The 22,483-nt window shown below is 45.1% G+C and overlaps 1 protein-coding gene across 1 annotated transcript in view; it reads right to left on the bottom strand.

The window, feature by feature from the left end:
* The window catches only part of LOC144765136 (inactive dipeptidyl peptidase 10-like), a 502,355-nt gene that overhangs the window by 68,100 nt on the left and 411,772 nt on the right, over window positions 1-22,483 (bottom strand). Inside the window, exon 17 of the mRNA XM_078650313.1 lies at window positions 1,697-1,795. Within this exon, the coding sequence (XP_078506439.1) occupies window positions 1,697-1,795 (99 nt within the window). The remainder of the gene's footprint in view (window positions 1-1,696; window positions 1,796-22,483) is intronic.

Genomic DNA, 22,483 nt, shown 5'->3' with positions numbered 1-22,483 from the left:
GAGGGTTGTTGACTTAGAAACCGGGATTTTGAAATCCGAATGGGGATGGACGTGTCTACTTCAGTACAGCGGAACCATGGTTGCTGAGGCGCTTATCCCAGGCTGTTAAATCCCCCGGTCAGGAGTGGGCTAAGATGCAGTGTTTGCACCAGGTGAAGTGTTGAGTTTTGATTATTGCCATTGTGATGTGTGGCCAGTGGCTTTGAGCATTTAAGGTGTTTTCTTTGTGATGTGTGAATGACTCAAGCTGCACATCCAAAGTAATCATTTGATGTATTTAGTGTATATATCTTTCTTATCTCTTGTAGGATGTCCAATATATTTTTTTGGGGAAACATCCTTAATAACGAAGATTGTACAACGACTTAACTGAACAACGAAGCCGGAACCACGACTTACAAAAACCACGAATTTCATTAAGCACGACTTCCCTAAACCACGAGCCTCTCCACTACACTCTGCACCTGTAAAAAATCACTCCAAATAATTAAGGGATAAAAGGGGGGTGGGGGGTCACCCCCCACAAAAAAATGATAAATAAAAAAAAAAGAGATAATGGTATGCGTTGTAAAAGAATAATAAGATAATACATTTAGATCCGTTTTTTTAAAAAGAAAGGTTCACGCAAGAAGTATTATAATTACAATAGTGCCATCTAATGGGCAAAAACGAAATATAACATTTCGTGGTTAAGGAAGTCGTGCTAAAAAAAGGTAGTGGTTAAGATAAATCGTGGTTAGGCAATCGTGGTTAAGGAAGTCGTGGTTCCGGCAGTAGTTGTTTAAACATACAACCATTTTTTTGAGTGTTATCTCATATTATTTTATTCATTAGTATTATTCATGCAACTAGCCACTTAACCGCGGGGGCAATTCCCGCGGTGCGGCGGTTTAGCGGAGTGGGCGGAGCCATGTTGGCCAATGGACGTGCGCAGCACTACGAAGGTAGTGCTTGTGACGGCCATTGGCCGACGAACGCAGCGAAGGGGTTAACTGTTGCATATACCAAGTGTGTTATTATTGCTTGCGTATAAATATATATCTCTATATACATTTTAATGTGGTGCATTTGGCATCTGGGAAAGCCTTTCTGTTAGAAAGCATTGCATAAATAATACCCCAAGCCTTATTCTAAAAAGAGAGTCTTTGAATTTTGTAAAGTAAACCCTTTTCCAGGTGTTGTTGTGTTTTACGTTTTGCTCTGCTGTGTTTGAGCCACCGTGTGGAGATTCTGTATTATCTGAAAGGCAGAGCAAGGCACTAGCCTCCAAGCACCTATCACTACTCAAACCTCCAAACACCTATCATTACTCTTCCTCCAAGAACCTATTACTACTCATCCTCCAAACACCTATCACTGTGACTCATCCTTCAAGGACCTATCACTGCTCATCCTCCAAGCACCTATCACTCATCGAGTATTCAAGTACTCATTGAAGCTGTCGTTGAGTGGATGAGGCCATAAGATGTTCAGTTCTGACTCTTCCGACACTGATAGCCCATTGACAGGTTACAGACTTCTCAAAATGTGCCTAGAAGTTGCATTGCCCTTGCTGGATTGACAGGGCAAGGACCTGTTCAAGGGGCTCTGGGTGGAGATTAAATGGCCAGATCCAGCCTGACACGTGATGCCCAGAGGCCCTGCTTCGAGACTCAGGACCAGTAGATCAACAGAGCTGGAGACCTTCCCCTCTTACCATAGCCACCGAGACGTATGGACGTGTACTCGTACACAGGCATCTCCTTGTCACGCAGTGCTTCCCTCAGCAAACTGTTGTCTTCAAGTAGCAGGAAATCTGTGGGAAACACAGACAGAAAACAGATTACCCTGAAGGAGCTGTGAAGGCAGGCAGCCCTCCAGCACATGCGATGGTGCTGGATGAGAGGACTGGATGTTTGAACTGCCACCAGAACTGTTGCTGTTACTCCCTATCAAACTCCCTACTGATATTTTCATCTTTGTGGTCTTCTTCTCTAATATTTTCACCTGATCCCTAGCTTTATAGTTGCACTTCCAAATTCAATCATAAAGGAGTGTACCTACATCTTCCTCTTTCAGGTGTGCTACCTTGCTGTCCCTTCCAGCCATAGGGTAGAAGGACCCACAAGACCAGAGATGAAGTGTCCCAAGGTGCACAGCGTTGTCCACACCATGGGCTGGCTGTGGTATCACAATAGTCATGTGTTATAAAGAGTTGTATTTATACAGAAATGTGTTTGTAATATAAGATGTGCTTTATTTGTGCATGTTTGGTGTGTTGTGCATGTTTGGTGTGCACACGTTTTAGTTCATACCCCGGTGTAGTTTGGACTTTCCTTCACTGTGGGGTGTAGGTGCACATTACTTTGCTAACGCTCTGGAGAGAAGCATTGACAAATCCAATAGGTCTCGCCTATGTGTGCTATTGGCTTTATCAGTGTTGTTAGCCATGTTGTATAACAGCGCAGCTGTTGTACAGAATAGCATCTGTTACCATGCATGCCAAAACTACGCGTGCCTTAACAACGCAATCAATACCACGACTGTGTTGTTACCACGAGTTCCATTATAATGCAAGTCATTACAACGACTTGCTTTAGGGAAGCGCTGGACTTCAGAATAGTTTAAATTAGTATTCCAACTCAAGTCGGTGTTTCAGTAGAGAAAGTGTTGGACTTAAAATCCAACACCAGTCCAACACCGCATTCCCTAAAGCAAGTCCTTGTAATGACTTGCTTTGTGATCGAACTCAGTGTAACGATGCAGCCAGGGTACTGACTGTGTTGCAAAGGCACTACAATGTAATGCCTGCGTTGTAATAGATGTTTCCCACTGTGCAGCATGACTGAACATTTCAAAATGGAAAGTCCCCTTTAGGCTGTATCATAGCATTCCTTTTTTGTATTGCTAGCAGGAGGCATCTTGCAGAGAGAGAGAGTGCAACAGGGATGGTGCCAATGCCTCCAGGCCCACCCTCCTGCCAGCTATAAAAAAGTCCCTTTCACTCTGCAAGCAACAATGTGGGATGGGCAGAAGGGTTTTTAAGGGGCAACAACAAAGGATGCAGCAGGAGAGTTCTTAGGGGGTAAGCAACAATGCAGGATGGGGCTGGAGGGGGAAAGGAGAAGGACGTTGTCGTCCTTCCTGACCGGAAGTGGTGTCCGGTGGCTGTCCACTCCTTTTGTTCTTGTGCAGGGTCCTATTGCCCTCTGCACCTCGATAGGACAGACGGAATAGGTGCTAGCGATGAGACAGAGCAGGGTGAGGAGGCAAGCAACAATACAAAGAGGGGCAAAAGGGTTGGAGGAGGTAAGCAACAATACAGAGAGGTATGTGAGGGTGGGAAGGGATAGCAACAACACACAGAGTGAAGGAAGGGTGGGAGGAAGAGGGCTGGCCACAACACAGAGAGAGACGCGAAGGGGCTAGAAACAGCACAAAGCAGGGTGGGTGGGAGTGGCAAGCAACAACAGAGAACGTGGGGAGGCATAGGGGGGATCAAGCACCAATACAGAGATAGAAAAAGGTTGTATCAGGACTCTACGCTCTCCACTGGTGTTATCATGTGCAGTGGTTGGGGGAGGGGAGGGTATGAGTGACCAGCAGGGCTTTAAGAGGGCCGGGTCTCACAGGTGCTGAGCAACGGCAGTTTTTTAAAGGGGGACGCAAAATGGGTGTCTATCGGGCTCTGTTTTGTGCCCTGGCGCAGGCAGTCCGTTTTTTTTCCCGGACTGCAGTGACACAAGCACATCATGTGCGCGTGCTCACACTGCTCACTTCTCACTAGCGGATACATTACAGCATGACGTCATGCCAGGTGAGTGTTGAAGGGGAAGGAAAATCCTTTAAAGAGTAATTTTCTCTCTGGATTTCCCTTCTCTTTTTGAGACTCAGGAGCAGCAACAATGTCGTGGTGTCACCAGGGTTTTAAGTGGAAGCTTTTTCAATAATATATACAAGCCATAGTTGCTGCTTATTTAACTTATGCAACTAACAACCATTGACAAAGCCAGTAGTCCTCACTTGTATGTATGATGTTACTTGTTATATTATATATCTGGAGGCAATAACAGGAACAGCAAAATACAAGTCGGCGGCACACTATGCTAAGCACAGATTTTTAGCTTTGTAAGCCACGCCCTTAATTACATTGGATTGCATCGTGAGGGAGCTGGCACCGACAGGAGAGACCTTAGGCTACACTTGGATATAATTCAAGTTATTTATGGATAGAGGCAAGTACTTTTGCCCTTATCAACTGAACACCATTGAGCGATTTTTCTATTGAACAAACGAAGTAAAAGGAGTAGGATACATCTAATTAAAAGTTTGATTATCTCTGGCACCTTTCCTCGCCACAAAATAGACTCGCCCCTCACTACACAACATCACAGTTTCTTCATTGCGTCAACTTACATTGTGGTTGCTGTTTTTAAAAATTGCGATATCCTTAAAACACTGAGTAATTTGAAAATTCCGTTTTTTCTCTTCAACATTATGGATCAAAATGTGGGAATTAGAACCTGTTTTTAACCGTCCCCTGGATTATTTGGATTAGATTGCTTGGAAGAGGTCCTGAAGAAGGTGGCCTTGAGCCGCCGAAACGTGCGTCGACCTGTGCAGGGTCTCTTACTGTGTTTTTGAGACCTATTAATTGGCATGACGATCCTGCCAATTAAAATTCAGCCTTCTCTCTTCCTCCTTTGTTGTTGTGGTGTTGAATGAAGTATGGGTATGATTGTGGTGGTAATTCTTGAGTGAGTGTATGTTACCAGGGACATTTTCACTTTAGGTATATTGTTATTTATTGCATATTATTTTTGTACATTTTTTCTCTTTCTTGTATGAATTATGTATATATTTATAAATTGTATTTGTGATGAAATGCTTAAAATGTATTGAAATATAATGAAGAATATAGAAAGACTGAGAAACTAAAAGTAAAGAAACAGTCAGATCATTAAAGAAAATAAAAATTACAAAAAAATTGTCATTTATCTGTCACCTTTTTTCTAATTCAAATGTTGGATGTTTACCACCACTTTGAGATTAATGGCCCATGACGGAACAACCCTTCATAGTGATGTTGGCAGGGGAACGTCTTCTGCAGGTCTCGTGGGAGAAGTGGGCCCTTATCCCAAATTCCCCAACACAAGTTTCAGTGGTTTAAAGGAGCAACGGAAGTACATGAATGTTCTTGGGAAAGATGAACTACTATCCTTTCACAGCAATGGAACATACTGGCAGCAGGGCACTAGTTGGAGGTACTATTTTCACAGGGTTGACGCCGTACACCCTGCCAAGAACTGGGGCCCCTTTGAAAAATATGCTGAATTCGTCCCGGTGTCATTTTCAAACACCGGGACTCATTCAGCAGTGCCTGCACGTTGTTGTCTGCTTTTGATTGCAACAATGTGCAGGTGGGGAGGGTGCTTTCTTAGTTCAGACTCCAGCTGGACCGACAACAAATGCCGAATCTGAGGGGTCATCAGGCCTCCTTTTGTTGGAGTCTCCTGGCTGGCAGCAGTCAGGAGACTCACACTTCGACGCAAATGCAGCAGAGGGGAAACAAAGGCTCACTCCTTGTTAGCACTTCACACATACTTAAGAGAGGCAGCTTTTCACTTAGTTCAGGCTCTTTTTAGGAGATATGCAAGTGCTGTAATAATGTCAGATGTTTTGGTATTTACCAGTATTTACACAAAATAAATAGCATTTATATAGTGCCTACTACCCCTGAGGAGGCATTGTAATAATTCAATTATTATCACTATTTTTTCTTGTAAAGCACTATGGGTGGAGGAAGTTTACGCTGACAAAAGGCAACATTGTTTTATGCGTAGCTTAAAAAAATGTGAATCTTCTGCCTAAATCAGGAGGGTTTGCATGAATACTCAAAATGTGCTCCTATGTACTCATGTTATGTTATGTTAAGTTGTTTTATATAGCGCATGGCTACCCCAGCAACAGGGCGTCCCAGCGCTCACGGACATGTGTGATATGGCAGCAGTGTATAGAGAAAGAGAGTGATGACAGCATCCGCTGCTTGGGTTAATCAGATGGAAGAAAATAGCCAGGTTTTAATTAGTTTGCAGAAAAGCTGATGATTCGTGGTGGACCGTGCTTGAAGTGGAATAGAATTCCAAAGTAATGGAGCCTTATGTTTGAATGAGCATCCACCCGCTCTGCTCCTGCGAACCCTAGTGGTGCAGGCAAGATGGAGATCTGCAGAGCGGAGAGCACGCATCGGGGTATAGAAAGTGCACAGTCCCTGCAATATTTGAGGACCATGCCCGTGGAGAATTTTGTGAGCCACACAGAGGGTTTTAAATTAAATTCTCTGTTTCACAGGTAGCCAATGCAGCCGGACAAGAGCCTGTGAAGCAGAGCAATATTTCGGCAGGGGAAGCAGAGTGCGGGCTGCAGCATTCTGAGCCCTCTGAAGTCTTTTTGTGACTGTCAGGTTGGAGCCTAGCAAAAGAACGTTACAATAGTCCAGATGTGGGAGGACCATGGATTGAACTATTATCTGCTGGGTCGAAGGCTCAAAGAATCCTAAGATGGGCCTGAGGGAGCGAAGACGCCCATAGCAGGTGCCCGCCACTCGTTTTGCATGGGAGTCCAAAGCTAGATCATTGTCCAGCAGAACCCCCAGATTTTTTACTTCCTGCTTCGGGATCGGAGACAGGCCCAGTGTGGGGGGCCACCAGTGCTCGTCCCACTTCTGTTGATCCCGGCCGATTATGAGCACCTCTGATTTGGAAGCATTTAGCTGTAGGCAGTTCTCAGATAACCAATTGGCGATGGCCATAAGATCTTCCCCAAATTTAGCTCGATCTAACTCAGCATTGTTGGAAAAGGTGAAAATAAGCTGTCTATCGTCAGCATAGGACGTTAATTTAATTTCCCGTTCTCTGGCTAGCATAGCCAGGGGTCTGACATATACATTAAACAGCGTAGGGCTGAGAGCTGATCCCTGAGGGACCCCACAGCTGAGGGGGTGTCTGCTGGATGAGTACGGAGCGGCATGCACCTGGAAGGAGCGGTCAGATAAAAATAAGGTAAACCAGTCCAGGGCGCCACCCCCGACTCCGATCTCCCCAAGACGTTTAAGCAAGATCCTGTGGGAGACCGTGTCGAAGGCAGCACTCAAATCCAGCAGAATGAGGGCAGAATATATGCAAGGGCTTAAGATCTAATGTCACTTCTTATGATGTCACGTGCCGTGATCTCACCTGCTGTGATGTCACTTGCATAACTACGTTAGTCCCCCCACTTATTTCTTTAGGACTTGCGCCCTGACTGGCAGTGTAACAGTAAAAAACGAGCACAACAAGGCAACAGGGGGGTGGGGGGGCAGAAAAGCAAGCACAACGAGGCAACAGGGGGGTGGGGGGCAGAAAAGCGAGCACAACGAGGGAACAGGGGGGTGGGGGGGGCAGAAAAGCGAGCACAACGAGGAACAGGGGGGTGAGGGGGCAGAAAAGTGAGCACAACGAGGCAACAGGGGGGTGGGGGCAGAAAAGCGAGCACAACGAGCAACAGGGGGTGGGGGGCAGAAAAGCTAGCACAACGAGGAACAGGGGGGTGGGGGGCAGAAAAGCGAGCACAACAAGGGAACAGGGGGGTGGGGGGGCAGAAAAGTGAGCACAATGAGGAACAGGGGGGTGGGGGGGGCAGAAAAGCGAGCAGAACGAGGGGACAGGGGGGTGGGGGGCAGAAAAGCGAGCAAAGCGATGTAACAGGGGGGTGGGGGGCAGAAAAGCGAGCACAGCGAGGAACATGGGGTGGGGGGCAGAAAAGCGAGCACAACGAGGATCAGGGGAGAGGGGGGGCAGAACAGCAAGCACAACGAGGCAACAGGGGGGTGGGGGGTCAGAAAAGCGAGCACTTCCTAGAAGAAGTTTGTCGCTCTTACTGCTTTGCCTTGTTTCTCTTCCTTGTTTCTCTTATTCTGATCCCTTTCTTTCTCTGCTTTCTCACCTGTCACTACCTCATCCTATCCCTGCTTGTTTCATTCCCATGCAATCACTCAGTCCTTAGGTAGTCTAGTTTCTCACCCAGGTCCCTGTTGCTTTTTTACACCTTTCCCATTCCGGCTGCCTTCCTCATGCTGTCTCTCGCTACCGCTAAATCCTGCTAGCACCCCATTACTTACATCCCTGCGCTCATCCTCTTCTCTTACCTACACCCTAGACGCTTGGCACTCTAGTCTGACTTGCTCCTCGCTGGCTTCTCTGTGTCACACTGTATGGGGGCGCCGGCTCCCTTTGAGCACCCACCACCTGTAGCACCTATATTTTTGGGGGCGGTAGACACTCTCGGCCCCCAGTCACTCTCTTCTACCCAAACCATAGCTTCCCGGAGTGCATGTTCTTCTTCCTGTCAGGAGATCGGAACCGTTAGACCGGCCCTAGTCATCCACCCCTGCTCGCGGGCAGAAGGGTTAGTAATGCTGTGTCCTGTACCACCCGGTGCCGACCCAGGGAGCTCCACATCCTCCGGCCCCTGACCCTCCCTCTAGGACCCCCTCCTCACCTCAGGAGCTGTCAGTGCTTGCACGGCTCTTGCACCCTTCCGCCACCATCTTGGCTGTCAGTGTGTGGGGAGCTGCGCGTGACGGAGGGAGGGGGGCCGCGGCCCCGGACCTCACAACAAACCCGACAGTGACACCTCCTGCGACCCTGCGGTGAGGAGCACACCGGGGAATGTTAAGTGATGCACTGCACACCACTCCGGGGGCCGGTGTGCCCCCCATGACATGAGTGACGCCTTCAGAAAGTCCTAGGTTTTTAGCTAAGGATCCGTTGCATTCTGGGATATGCAGTTTTCTAGTGGCGCTCTAATAAATATCTCAGCATTGATGTTGGCCTAAAAGCTGGACTGGTTGATGGTTTCACACATGACCTGGGGGGCACTTAGCAGGTATACCCCAAATTCGAAGTGCGTTCCATAACACGTGTCACCCACATCCCACCCGGGGATACCGCGGCGATTGTGAAAGGGACGCAGCTGTGCTTCGCTGGCTCACGAGGGTGGATCTGTGCAAGGCAGGGACTCGAGGATCATGGCTGAAAAACACAGAACCATCATCGAGAGGAAGAAGGACCAATACGATTTACTACAGGTAAACAGATCGAGTAGAAAAGGTGTCCGAAAACAGAAGACGGACTGCGCCTGCAGAGCGCTGCCTGGGCCAGCCCCTGCTTCTATGAGCTGTGCGAGTCACAGCGGGTTAAACAGTCCACAAGCAGGTTTTCAGGATAGCCACGGGCGAAGTAAAGAGGCTGAATTTAGAGCGTCGGTAAAGGTGCCTTATATGGATGTTACACAGCTCTGGCCCGCGGGCTACCCCTTTTCTCCAATACATAACTTGGGCATCTCTTCATTAGAGCATAGGGTCTGGCAAAGGAAAGAAGGTATTGGACACCTACAGCATTAAACCATGTTTCTCCGAGGCCCAGCAGAAATGCCTCGGAGAAAGGCATCGTCATTTTGGGATTCGGGGGCGTGTTTTTCGTTCTCTCCTCTTCCCATTGGCTGGAAGGTAAAATTTCAGCCAATGGGAAGAGGAGAGAAAGAAAAGAGAAAGAACGTAAAAAACACACCCCTCAATCCCAAAAAGACGGGGCTTAAACGGAGTGATGCCCCTCTCATCCAATGGCTGGCCTCCGTTTAGGAAGCCAGCCAATGGAGAAGAGGGGCGGATTCAAGCCCCACTCTCTGAAACATCAGTTTTCTCCCAGCGAGAGCTGCGCAAGCGCAGCCTTCGCTAGGCGAAACCTAAAAATGCACAGGGAAAACAGGCCATTTTCCTGTTACCTACGTGGGGACTGGCCTAGGGGCCTTTCCTGCCACAGAAAGGATTCTACCAGCCCTTTTACCTGTGCCCTTTGCTGCATCCATGCGAGGATACATGAATGTTTGCTCTGTAGATGTTTGGCAGAGTGAGCAAGGAAAATGAGTGAGTGTTTGAGTGAGAGAAAGACAGAGGAATCCATTTTAGATCGCCTGTGCACAAATAGCAAAATGGAGACTGGAGAGCACCTGCCCGCCTGTGGATGTTGATTGGAGGTATTCCCAAGACCATTCATTAAGGCCTTTAAAGACGACCAGGTTTCAGTGAATGGAAGCAGGGAGAAAGAAGCCCCTTGAAATGTAAGATCAGTCCCTTGTTCTTCCCCAGAGTATGGAAATATGTGTTTGGGTATCAGCCAGGTGGGGAAAGCCAAGCTCTTGGTATGCAAGATACTGCCAGGGAACACCCAGTGCCACCCTCCTCCCTGGAACGTTTACAGAACAATGACATGTGGCTGAGTAACAAAGTGTATGAGGTGAAACCCACTCCCGTGCCTGAAACCAGATATCCACAGAATGTTGGGAGGGAGCGAGCACATTTCTTGTCCCATCCCATCTATACACTGCCTCAGACCATTCTTTCAGGGATCACTCACATACAGGCGCCAGGCTTCAGGGTTTTTGATTCTGGGCAGCCAGTTCCTTTCTCGGGTCAGGAGCATAACCTGAAGGTCTGCAACAATCTTGTTAAAAGCATTTCTGGGGGGAAAGCATTGAAGGAAGAGGTCGTCACTGAGGAGAAGGGGCATAGGCGGTGTCACCACACTGAAGCTCTACCTAGAATAGCAGCCCACACTCCCGCTGTGTGCACGGATGGCTGAGAGTCAAGCATTGAGCGAGGTGTGGAGGAAGAGAAGTGTCACTAGGAGCTATGGTGAGCCATGTGGTCCTCGACCCGCTACCTCTGCGCCATCCTGTGTGTCCTCAATAGGCTTAAGGTCTATTTGGGGGAAGTGGATGAAAAATGATGTCAGAGAGACCACAAAGATGCTACAGATGGTCTAGATGACAAGTCCACAGGTGAAGGTAAGTGGTTAATGAAGAATAAGAAGTTATTGCCTGTGACTACACAATATTTTAAGACTGTTTTGCAGACTAATGGGTACATTTACAAGGCCCCTGCACCACCGGAGCGGCACTTTTTAAAAATGTTCTCGTAGCGCACAGTGCTAAGCCATATTTCCAAGGCCACGCAAAGCCACCCTGAATGGATATTCTGAGCCTTGTAAATATGGCCTCTCATGATGCATTACTCTTTATGAAAGGGGTGTTCCATGGGTGTTGCTGTGGGCATTTCTATCCAACATGCATGGATGCTGATGCATTCCCAGATTTACAAGGTTTTGTAAACCTGGAAATGTGTCATAATCTAACACACCCCAGGGGAGGTGTTAAACTGGCGCAACAAGAAAAAATACCATTAATTCTCCTTGTTTCTTGTCTTGCTACGTGTGCTGCATTTTTCTTTTGTGTTGAAATTTTTTATTAAAGAGTTCTTAGATGAAAATACAGAAATACGTACATATGCAAATAGATAATAAAATAAGATATTGATAAATAAAGCATAGTATAAGTATGAAAATGGTATAGTTATACATATAATATAATGGATGTGAAGAAGCAAAAATAGCAAATATTCTATAATCTATAAAGCAAAAATAGCAGAAAAGAAGAAAGAGAAAGAATGAAAGGAAAAGAGAAAAGGAAAAAGAACAGAGAACCCCAGAGTAACAAGAGAAAGGAGAAAAGGAGATGAGACCGAGACATATGAAAACGATTAAGAAGCAGAAAAACCCCAGAAAGAGTACACAAACGCACAAATTAAGATAAAAATAATTAAGGAGGGAGAACAGACGTTGGAGAGGAAGGAATGGGGACAGAGTCATTATCCAACGTGGCTTCTAGGAATGGGGACCATGTTTGAAGAAAAACAGAAGCCTGATCTTGCAAGTTATAAATTACACGTTCATAAGAGGCTGTTTGTACCATAGCCACCAGCCACTCTTCCTGAGAAGGAGATAAGGAGGCCTTCCAATGACGCAATATGCAGATTTTGGCCGTGGCCAGAGCAATATGAAGAAGACGAGTCTGTGGTTTAGACAGTGTCGGAAGACCTAAAAAATCAAGTAAAATAATATTTGCAGAAGTAAAGGGTAATGGTAATGACATAGTAGATGCCAAAGTCTTTCTTATAAAAAGCCAAAATGATCTAGTACTGGGGCATTCACAAATGATGTGCGTAATATCACAGCCAGATGCAGAACATCTCCAGCAGAAAGAGTGTGTTATCAATTTAGCATGATGTAATTTAGATGGAGACCAGTGCCATTCATGGATGATTTTAAAAATGCAAAATTTTAGACGAGCCTCTCGGACACCTTTATGTAAACCTTCCAGAATTTGATCCCATTGAGTAATGGAATATGTAACTGATGAGCGAGATTGCCATTTTAGTTGAAGAGCTTTCGAGAGGGGTTGCGAAAAAAGAGGATGCCGAAAAGTTTTATAAAGACCAGAAGTCACACCTTTGAAGTTTCCCCACAAAGGTAAATAAGACAGAATAGGAGACGCGGTCAACAATTCAGGTGGCGAACCTAAATGTTTTGTGATGGCTTGTTGAAGTTGAGTATATTGACGGGATTGTGTGGATGGTAAATGGAATTCCTCACTAATTTGAGAGAAAGATTTAAAGTTGTTGTCATGGAACAGTTGTTCCAGAGAATGAACACCAGCCTCCTGCCACAGAGGCCATGATAACATGCGACCACGAACACGAATAGCCAAGTTGGGCCATAAAGGAGCTTTGACATGAAGCCTCGGATTAGATTTAAGTAAACGATGACTTCTTTGCCAAGATTTATACATAGCAGACAAGATAGGGTTTTTAGGGTCGGAAGAACTGGAGCCCTTGCCATATAAAAGGGACAAGCCAATACTAGAAGATAATAAGTGACGTTCAAGTGGGACCCATTGAGATATGTCTTTAGACTTGGGCAAAAAGAAGGAAAGTTGTGAAAGATGGAGGGCAAGTGAGTAATGCTCGATAGAGGGAAGGCCCAAGCTTCCATGTAATTGATGAGATTTTAATTTGGCCAAGGTAAGACGTGGTTTAGCCGTACCCCAGATAAAAAATTTCATTTTGGAGTCAATGGACCGAAGAATAGTCAGGGGGATGTTTAAAGGAAGCATACCTAGAACATAAAGAAATTGCGGTAGGGTAGCCATCTTACCCGCCTGAACCCGCCCCCAAAGAGATAAGCCGAGGACTTTCCATTTATGGAAATCTCTTTGCATTTGTGCAATCAACGGTGTTAAATTGTCCATAACTATGTTATCCAATCCTCTGTTAATCAATACTCCTAAATATTTAAGGCGGGGAGGTTGCCAGTGAAATGGAAAACCAGAAATTGCAGCTTTTGTAGTACCAATGGACATGGGCAATGCTTCACTCTTATCCCAGTTAATCTTATAACCGGAAAAAGAAGAGAAACTATTTGTGATGCGAAAGAGAACAGGTAGAGAGCGGGAAAGATCAGTAAGTGTGAGAAGAATATCATCTGCGTATAAATACAGTTCAGTTCAAGAAGTCTTTATTCGATTAGTTCATCATAAAAGACATAAAATACATTTATACATATAAAACAGTTAAAACAAGTATTAAATCATTAACATACTAATCAGCTTCTTGCATATATGTACAATATTTACAGAGACGCACAAATGCAACCATTAATAAACAAAATACAGGTCTCCATTTCAAAAGTCATAACATTAAGAGCCCGTAAGATTGCTTTTAATGAGCCTACTTCTAATCAGCCAGGCCCACCCCAAAAATTTGGCGACACCCACGACAATCAGAGGATCCAGATTGGTCTTTAACATTCTATTTGCTTCCCCAGCCGATCTTGTACCTAAATTTCTGCATACCGGCCTAAGCCATTTGGCTCTTGGGGCAGAGTATAGTGGGCACACATATAAAAAGTGACTCAAGTTTTCCCCAATACCTTGACACTTTGGACAAAACCCCGTCCTTTCTACACCCCACTTTTTGGTAAAGTCTCCAAGGGGAAGCGAACCGCATCTAAATTGAAAGAATAATTTGCGGTCCGCGGGTTTTGTTATTAAATCCCAATATCTTTCCAGCTTGGGCGTATCCTTAAATACAATTAACAGACCTGTGAGGCTACTCGAACTCGTTTTAGAGTACCTGTTGTGTAGCACCCATTCCCAATAACTATGTTTAAGATCCTTTTTTGAGGGGAAATTGGCTGTTTCCGGTGTGGACCACAGGTCGCCATACCCCAAAGCTATTAGGGTAGCCTTAAGGTCTCTAAACCAGCCAATATTTGTGGCACCGGAGCTGTTTCTTACCTCCAAGCAAGCTTTTGCATAATGATGGAGTTCCGGCGTTGTCCAGAGACGACGCCAGAATGTTAGGGGGCGAAGTCTTGCTTGGTCCTCTACTGGTTGGCACCCCAGATCATAAAGAAGGGGAATTAATGGAGTTGACTTGGGCAGACCCGTTGTCATTCTTAAGAATTTATTTTGGGCTTGGTTTAGCGGGTCCAAATTACTACCACCCCACAGTTCCGCTCCATATAAAACTGCTGATAAAATCTTGCCACCGTAGATCTTAAGGAGCGGGGACATTGGCCTTGTAAATGACCCTTTATGTTCCTTAATCAAGGCCCCACCCAACTGCTGGTGCTTCAAGGTCATGAGCTCGATCTGATGTGTCCAGCTCAAAGTCTCACTGAAGGTAACTCCCAGGTAAGTGAAATGTTTTGTCTGCTCCAGGGGGGTATCCCCCATGGAGACCCTGGCATTTATTTGTTTGTGCCCTCTTAAAACCATAAATTTGGTTTTGGACACGTTCACCTCCAGCTCATGTTCGCTGCAGAAATCCTCGAACCTTAACAGTGCTTTCTGCAAACCCTGCCTTGTTCGTGAAATCAGGAGAGTATCATCAGCGAACATGAGCAGGGGGATTTTCGCTCCAGCCAAACTTGGGGCGTCCGTGGAAAAGTTGTCATAGTACTTGGTAACCCCATTGATATATAGAGAGAACAAGGTGGGTGCCAAGACACAGCCTTGCCTGACTCCTTTCGCCACAGGGAACTTTTCCGTAACCTCACCCGGTTTTCCCCATCGTACAAATGCAAAGGTCTGTGCATGAAGGTTCACAATGAGACGTACCAAGATGGGGGGCATACCCATATCCAATAGGGATTTCCATAAGCCAGCCCTCGGGACCAGGTCGAACGCTGACCTTAGGTCCACGAAGGCCGCATATAGGTTGCCTTTGCCCAGGGTGACCGTCTTCCAATGTAAAAGCATAAAACGAAATGCCTGATCCAAGGTGCTCGCTCGCAGCCCCGCCTGTCACTCGCCTTCAATGGGACACAGTCAGAGTTCTTGGCAGTCCGACGAACACCCCACAGCGGGTACCGCGAGAGGTAGGAAGGTTTTGGTGAGGTCAGAAAAGCTCCGTCCAAGGCGCTGCTGTAGGTTGCAGAAATAGCGTCCCAAGTTATGCCACAGGCGCAGGAGTCCTATGCGCGGGGGAAGGGGAGGAGCAGACAGGGAGAGCGGCCCAGGTGTGCTAGATTGGGGCAGGCAAGCGCTCCTGGGAACGGTAGTCCCAGCCCAGCGCCTGCTCTCGCTCGCAGCCCCGCCTGTCACTCGCCTTCAATGGGACACAGTCAGAGTTCTTGGCAGTCCGACGAACACCCCACACGAAGCGGGACCCGCGGAGCGGGTACCGCGAGAGGTAGGAAGGTATTGGTGAGATCAGAAAAGCTCCGTCCAAGGCGCTGCTGTAGGTTGCAGAAATAGCGTCCCAAGTTATGCCACAGGCGCAGGAGTCTTATGCGCGGGGGAAGGGGAGGAGCAGACAGGGAGAGCGGCCCAGGTGTGCTAGATTGGGGCTGGCAAGCGCTCCTGGGAACGGTAGTCCCAGCCCAGTGCCTGCTCTCGCTCGCAGCCCCGCCTGTCACTCGCCTTCAATGGGACACAGTCAGAGTTCTTGGCAGTCCGACGAACACCCCACACGAAGCGGGACCCGCGGAGCGGGTACCGCGAGAGGTAGGAAGGTTTTGGTGAGATCAGAAAAGCTCCGTCCAAGGCGCTGCTGTAGGTTGCAGAAATAGCGTCCCAAGTTATGCCACAGGCGCAGGAGTCTTATGCGCGGGGGAAGGGGAGGAGCAGACAGGGAGAGCGGCCCAGGTGTGCTAGATTGGGGCTGGCAAGCGCTCCTGGGAACGGTAGTCCCAGCCCAGCGCCTGCTCTCGCTCGCAGCCCCGCCTGTCACTCGCCTTCAATGGGACACAGTCAGAGTTCTTGGCAGTCCGACGAACACCCCACACGAAGCGGGACCCGCGGAGCGGGTACCGCGAGAGGTAGGAAGGTTTTGGTGAGATCAGAAAAGCTCCGTCCAAGGCGCTGCTGTAGGTTGCAGAAATAGCGTCCCCTATTTATGAATGACCAAGTGGAAGAGGAACTCCAACCACTGCGGGTGATTGACGTATTGCAGCAGCCAAAGGTTCCATTGCCAGAAGGAAAAGAAGAGGGGAAAGAGGACAACCTTGAGGAGTACCCCGTCTGATTGGAAATGGGTTAGAAAGGAAACCGCCGCAGTTAACTTGAGCTGAAGGACTATCATATAACAGCCGCACTTTAGTTATAAATTGGTCGCCTAAACCAAATCGTTGCATTATGGTAAAAAGATACTCCCATTCAATGCGGTCAAATGCTTTTTCGGCATCCAAAGAAAGGAGTAGGGTATCGTTAGCGAGATTTTTAGCTGACCATAAAGCATGAGAGAGAGTACGTAAATGATTGCGAGATGAACGACCAGGAACAAAGCCTACCTGTGAATTGTGGATTAAAGAAGGTAAAACCTTACGAAGACGTGATGCGAGAATACTCGCAAGAATCTTAACATCAGAGTTTAAGAGAGATATGGAGCGGTAACTACCACACAACAGAGGATCTTTATCAGGTTTTGGTAAAACAGCTATGATGGCCTTGTTGGAAATAGAACCAAGTGAAGATTCCTCTGTGGCTTCTGTAAATGCGGCATGTAGAGTATCAACCATGCTCTGACCAGTCCACTTGAAAAATTCAGGGGGAAACCATCATCACCTGGTGCTTTATGGTACGGTAAGGCAGTGATAGCTGATGAAATTTCCTCCTTCGTAATAGCTCCATCAAGTAGAGCTCTACCATCATCAGAGAGTCGTGGAAGATGTACCGTATCCAAAAAATTGGACATCTCTGACGTATCTATGTGAGTACTTGGTGAATAGAGAGATCTGTAAAATGAAGCAAATTCATCAACGATTTCTTGCGGTCGAGTAAGCATATCGCCAGAACTTGATTTAATAGCCGGAATTGCCATAGCAGCCTCCCTCTGACGCAGTTGCGCAGCCAAGAGCCGGCCAGCCTTTTCACCCTGCTCATAGTGACGCCCTTTCATCTTTTGTAAGGCATATTCGGCTTTAGAAGTAAAAAGACTATTAAGAGACATGCGTGCCTGCTCCAACAATTTACGATTTTGAAGGGTTGGTTTTGAAACATATAATTGAGAAAGTCGGCAAATATCTTTTTCCAGATCAGCCTGCTTGGCAGCGTTTTTCTTGTTATATAGAGCAGCGTCCCACATAAGTTGGCCTTTGATAGTTGCCTTAGCAGCTGCCCATATCGTTCTTTTAGAGGAAATTGAGTCCTCATTATTCCAAATGTAGTCACGCAGGTGTGACTGTAGAAGAAGTTTACCTGTTGGTGTTTTATATTTATTGATCTTTAAACGCCAGGACTTGCGCCCCGGATTGGAAAGACCGAAATCAAGAGACAAGAAAACAGGGGAGTGATCAGAAATGGCTGCTTCTAGAATTTTCGATTCTGTAACTAGCCGGACTGTATGTTGCAAAAGAAGAAAGTAGTCAAAACAGGAGAATGTACCGTGAGTAGAAGAAAAGAATGTGTATTCTTTATCTTGAGCGTGACTGAGTCTCCAGTGATCAACAAGACCAGTATCAGAAATAATGTCACTCAAAATGGCTCTATTGGATGCATTGACAGTATCAAGGCAACCTGTTCTATCAAGGGCAGGATCTGGAGCTAAGTTCCAATCACCTCCAATATGAAATTGGGCAGCATCTATTTCTGTGAGGAGTCGATTGAGTCGAAGGAAAAATTGCTTTTTGGAACCTAATGGAGCATAGACAGAACCAAGACAAATGAAAGAGTTTCCAAGTTTCAACTTAACAAATACATACCGACCACCCGGATCAGTCCATGTCTTGATAATCGTAAAAGGAAGTGACTTTCGAAAAAGGATGGCTACCCCACATTTACGAACAGGATTGGGATTAGTGGGATCCGGTTGAGAAACACTGCTATGGATGACTTTACCAACCCAATCCCTGCTAAGTTTGCTAGATTCAACATCGTCCAAATGAGTTTCCTGTAGTAAGGCAACATCTACATGCTTAGAATGCAAATAAGAAAGAACCTTCTTTCGTTTAATATAATGGGTGAGGCCATGAACATTCCAGGAAATCACCGACAACGGATGGGTAGAAGACATGACAATAAATAAATAGAGATAAGAGAAGAAGTTTGTTACTCTGGGCAAGGAGAAAAAAGGGGAGAAGAAAAAGAAAAGGGAAAGTAGATTATAAAGGCAGAGTGAAGAGTGGAACGGATGTATGACGTTACAACGCATACTTTTACATCGCATGCCTTTACAACGCGGTATTTACAACGAATACCATTACAACGCATAGTGCTTTGGGGCGCTGGATAGTGAATAGTTTAGTTTACTATTCCAACTCCAGTCCCCGTGGACACTAGGGAAGGTGTTGGACAGTAAATTAAACTTATTCCCTATCCTAGAGCGCCCCCCAGCGCGATGCGTTGTAACGGTTTGCGTTGTAAAAGTTGCGTCGTAAAGGCACTGCGTGGTAAAAGTTGCGTTGTAAATGATGTTTCCCGAGTGGAACAGACAAAGCAAATATGAATAGAGAGAAAAAGAGAAAGAAAAGAAAAAAGATGGGTAAGGAGGGAAAGGGGAGAAGAAAAAAAAAGGGAAAGTAAGTTATAAAGGCAGAGTGAAGACTGGAATAGACAAAGCAAATAGAAATAAAAAGAAAAAAGTATTAAAGATACAAAGAAGGATAAAAAAAAGAGAAAAAGAGAAAGAAAAGAAAAGGGAAACCTAGACTGTTAACTACGGGTCTGGGTGCACCTACAGCAGCACCAAGGGAGACCGGATCCCCTCCGAGCAAAGAAGAATGGGGATTCGGGGAACAAGTGATAATAGTGAAAATGTGAAATGCATTGAAAATATAATTACAACAATAAAACATGGAAAACGATATACCATTATCATGGAATATAAGCAGAAAAATAGAAAAAAATCATAATATAAGAACCATACAATAAGAGAAGAGGTGCGAAAGATAGAGTGAGATAAATATGAGAGTTAAATGAGAGGAATAGAGAAATCCAGCACCGTCACAAAGAGGGGCTAAAAAAGGAAAAAGAAAGTATAGATAATAATACATGGGAATAGAAGCAGAAGAAAATATCAGAACCTATTTCAAGAAATGGATGAAAACATCCAAGGCGGAGTATCCATTGAAAAAAAAAAATAATGTCACGGTAAACAACAAATACTGTATCATAGGGAAAGGGATGCATTGGAAAAGGGACCACCATAAGAAAGGTAACAATTTTGAGGCAAGCCTACGATCAGAGACAATCTCTGAGGAGGCCGAACGCGTAGTGTAAAAACATAAAAGAACAAGGAGATATAAGACACAATATGAAACAGAGAACAGGAGTGATCACACCACAAAAAGAAAAACACGGCATTAGAATAAAACCTGGACGAGAATATTAGGACAAGGAGAAGAAAAAGAAAAAACACGAAAAGGGAGCAAACCAACAATGTCACATAAAAGGAAGGAAAGAGATATTAGGTAAAAGAAGAGGAGAGAGAACCATAAAATCATGCAATAGAAGAGAAACAAAAGAAAACGACCAAAAACAATCTAAACATAGAAAGCAAGGAAACAAATAGACATCAATTAAAAACGGAATAGTTAATAAATGAAATATTTAGTGGTAAACTTAACAACAATAACAACATTATAACAGGAGGAGTGAACAGGAAGAAAGAATGAGTACCAGTGGGGTGGGTAACAGCCTTATAGTACATAATAAGCAAAACCTGAAAATGATTAAATAACTGTAAAACTGAAAATCACATATTAATAGCAAATATAGAATAACAGTAAGGCAAAATGCACTATACCGAACACTAAGAAAAGGAATCATATTATACCATGCATTAAAGTCTCAGTGGGTTGAACAGACAGCACAAGCATTATGAACAACAAACATTGCTATAAGCTTATAGAATAAGAAAAAGAAAGAAAACATTAGAACATAAAAAATATTCAGTCAGCATCAGAAGGCGTCTTAAGAGGCGATCTAGACTTGTCTCTTTGCTGTGTGTTAGTGAGAGAGGAGACAGAATGTAGAGCTGAATTCCTGTCATCCTGAGAACGAGGCAGACGAGTGGGATCCCTGCCACGTTGTCTAGAGTCAGGAGAGGTATATAATTGAGATGTTAATAGAGTCATAGAGGAGGACTTGGACTGGGAAGGTTGGGCAGAGGAAGAAGACTGAGTTTCCATATCATTGGATTTGATATCGTCCAGAAACTGTTGTAGAAGTGCAGGATCATAAAAGTCTTTGGACTCTCCATTCCTGGTAATACGAAAACGTGCAGGCTCAAATAATCCATATTTGATGTCCATTTGACGTAACTGGGGTCGCATGGAAAGAAACGCTTTACGCCGCTCATTTGTTTCTTTAGAGAAGTCTGCAGCCATATGGATGGTATGACCTTGAAACAGGAAGGAGCCATGAGTACGAGCCAATGATAAAATCTGTCTAGTTTGCTCATGCCGAAGAAAACAAGCAATATTTGGTCTGGGTCTCGCAGAAGGGCCAGAACGTGGTGGGCCCAGTCTATGAGCACGTTGGAACTCAAGCGGAGGAGTAAAAGAAATACCAGTCAGAGTGGGAAGGGCATTACAAAGAAAGGACTTCATGTCTTGCTTTTCAATATTTTCTGGAAAACCAAAAAAGCGGATATTGTCTCTACGACTGGGATCTTCCAAATCGATGATCTTACTGTGTAGAAAGAGTAGGTCTTGATCTGAACCCTGAACAGAATCCAGTCGGCCTTCTATGTCTATTATTTTAGAGTCAATGACGTCAATCCTTGTGTGAAAAGTAGTGAGTTCTGCCCTGATAGACTTAGTCTCTGCAGTCAATGAAGTCATGGCAATATCCAGACCCTCCAGTCGTCGGTTAACTCCAGAAAGTTCTTGCAAAATGCGTTGCATAGTATCAGATAAGGATTTGTCGCTCTGAGGTGATGCAGCTTGCGATGAAGGAGGTGACGCAGAGCCATTACCTTTAACTGTCGAAGTAGAGGGTTGTTTAACCACATCAGCAAAAAGTGCTTGTTTAGGCCCACGACCACCATTTCTATTATTAGACATTTCCGTGCACCGTTGTAGTGGTGGTCTACAATAGCGAATAGAGGAAATATTGGAATATGAGGCAATGATGAAACCAGAGATATATCAAATAACAAGGAAGTAGTAAAATGTGTGCATCAAGTAACTGACCAATACGAACAGCATACAATTAATGCCTGAAATTGGAAAAATCATTATAGCATTGCCACAAAATAACAAATAGTATGTCACTAAACCAATATAGTGCTGAAGTAATAAATCATGCGTACCAAAAGTACCTCAGAAACGGATGTATGACATTACAACGCAGGCTTTTACATCACATACCTTTACAACGCGGTTTTTACAACGCATACCATTACAACGCATAGCGCTTTGGGGTGCTGGATAGTGAATAGTTTAATTTACTATTCCAACTCCAGTCCCCGTGGATAGTAGGGAAGGTGTTGGATAGTAAATTAAATCTATTCCCTATCCTAGAGCGCCCCCCAGCACAATGCGTTGTAATGATTTGCGTTGTAAAAGTTGCGTCGTAAAGGCACTGCGTGGTAAAAGTTGTGTTGTAAAGGAGGTTTCCCCTCAGAAACAAAGCATGTAAATACAGTAAATGATTACGACAGTAGATTAGCAATGCAATGGTGATAAAGGGATTGTACATAGTGTGAAAGTGCGCACTGGATTTAAAGGTAGAGCGTTTTTTAGATAGGAGGTAGCATATGAGAGAGTAGAAGTATCATACACTCAGGACTGCCACCAAGAAAAACATGAATTTATAGTACTGGCATATGAAGCAATGACTGTGAATGAGAGTCAAAAGATTCTTGAAGGCATAATTGGTAGAAAGGCAAAAATGAGAGAACAGACTGAATTTTTTTTTTAAAGTGGGGATATGACTGATAATCCTGCCAGTGAAATTTCAACAGCATGAACGCAGTAATAGTCCGTGTGTCTGTGGCATCAACACACTGATTTATATAAAATACTGTTGAAAGGGTTCCAAAAGTACAAAGGGCAAAGAGGCAGAACAGAGAATCCTGTAGAAAATACTTGAAATGGACTCCAGGTGGTGAAATTCGTCGTGTAAA

Source organism: Lissotriton helveticus, chromosome 1_1 (assembly GCF_964261635.1).
Source record: "Lissotriton helveticus chromosome 1_1, aLisHel1.1, whole genome shotgun sequence".
NCBI lineage: Eukaryota > Metazoa > Chordata > Amphibia > Caudata > Salamandridae > Lissotriton > Lissotriton helveticus.
Note: the sequence above shows the minus strand (reverse complement) of the source record. Positions and strands in the feature narration are given on the sequence as shown.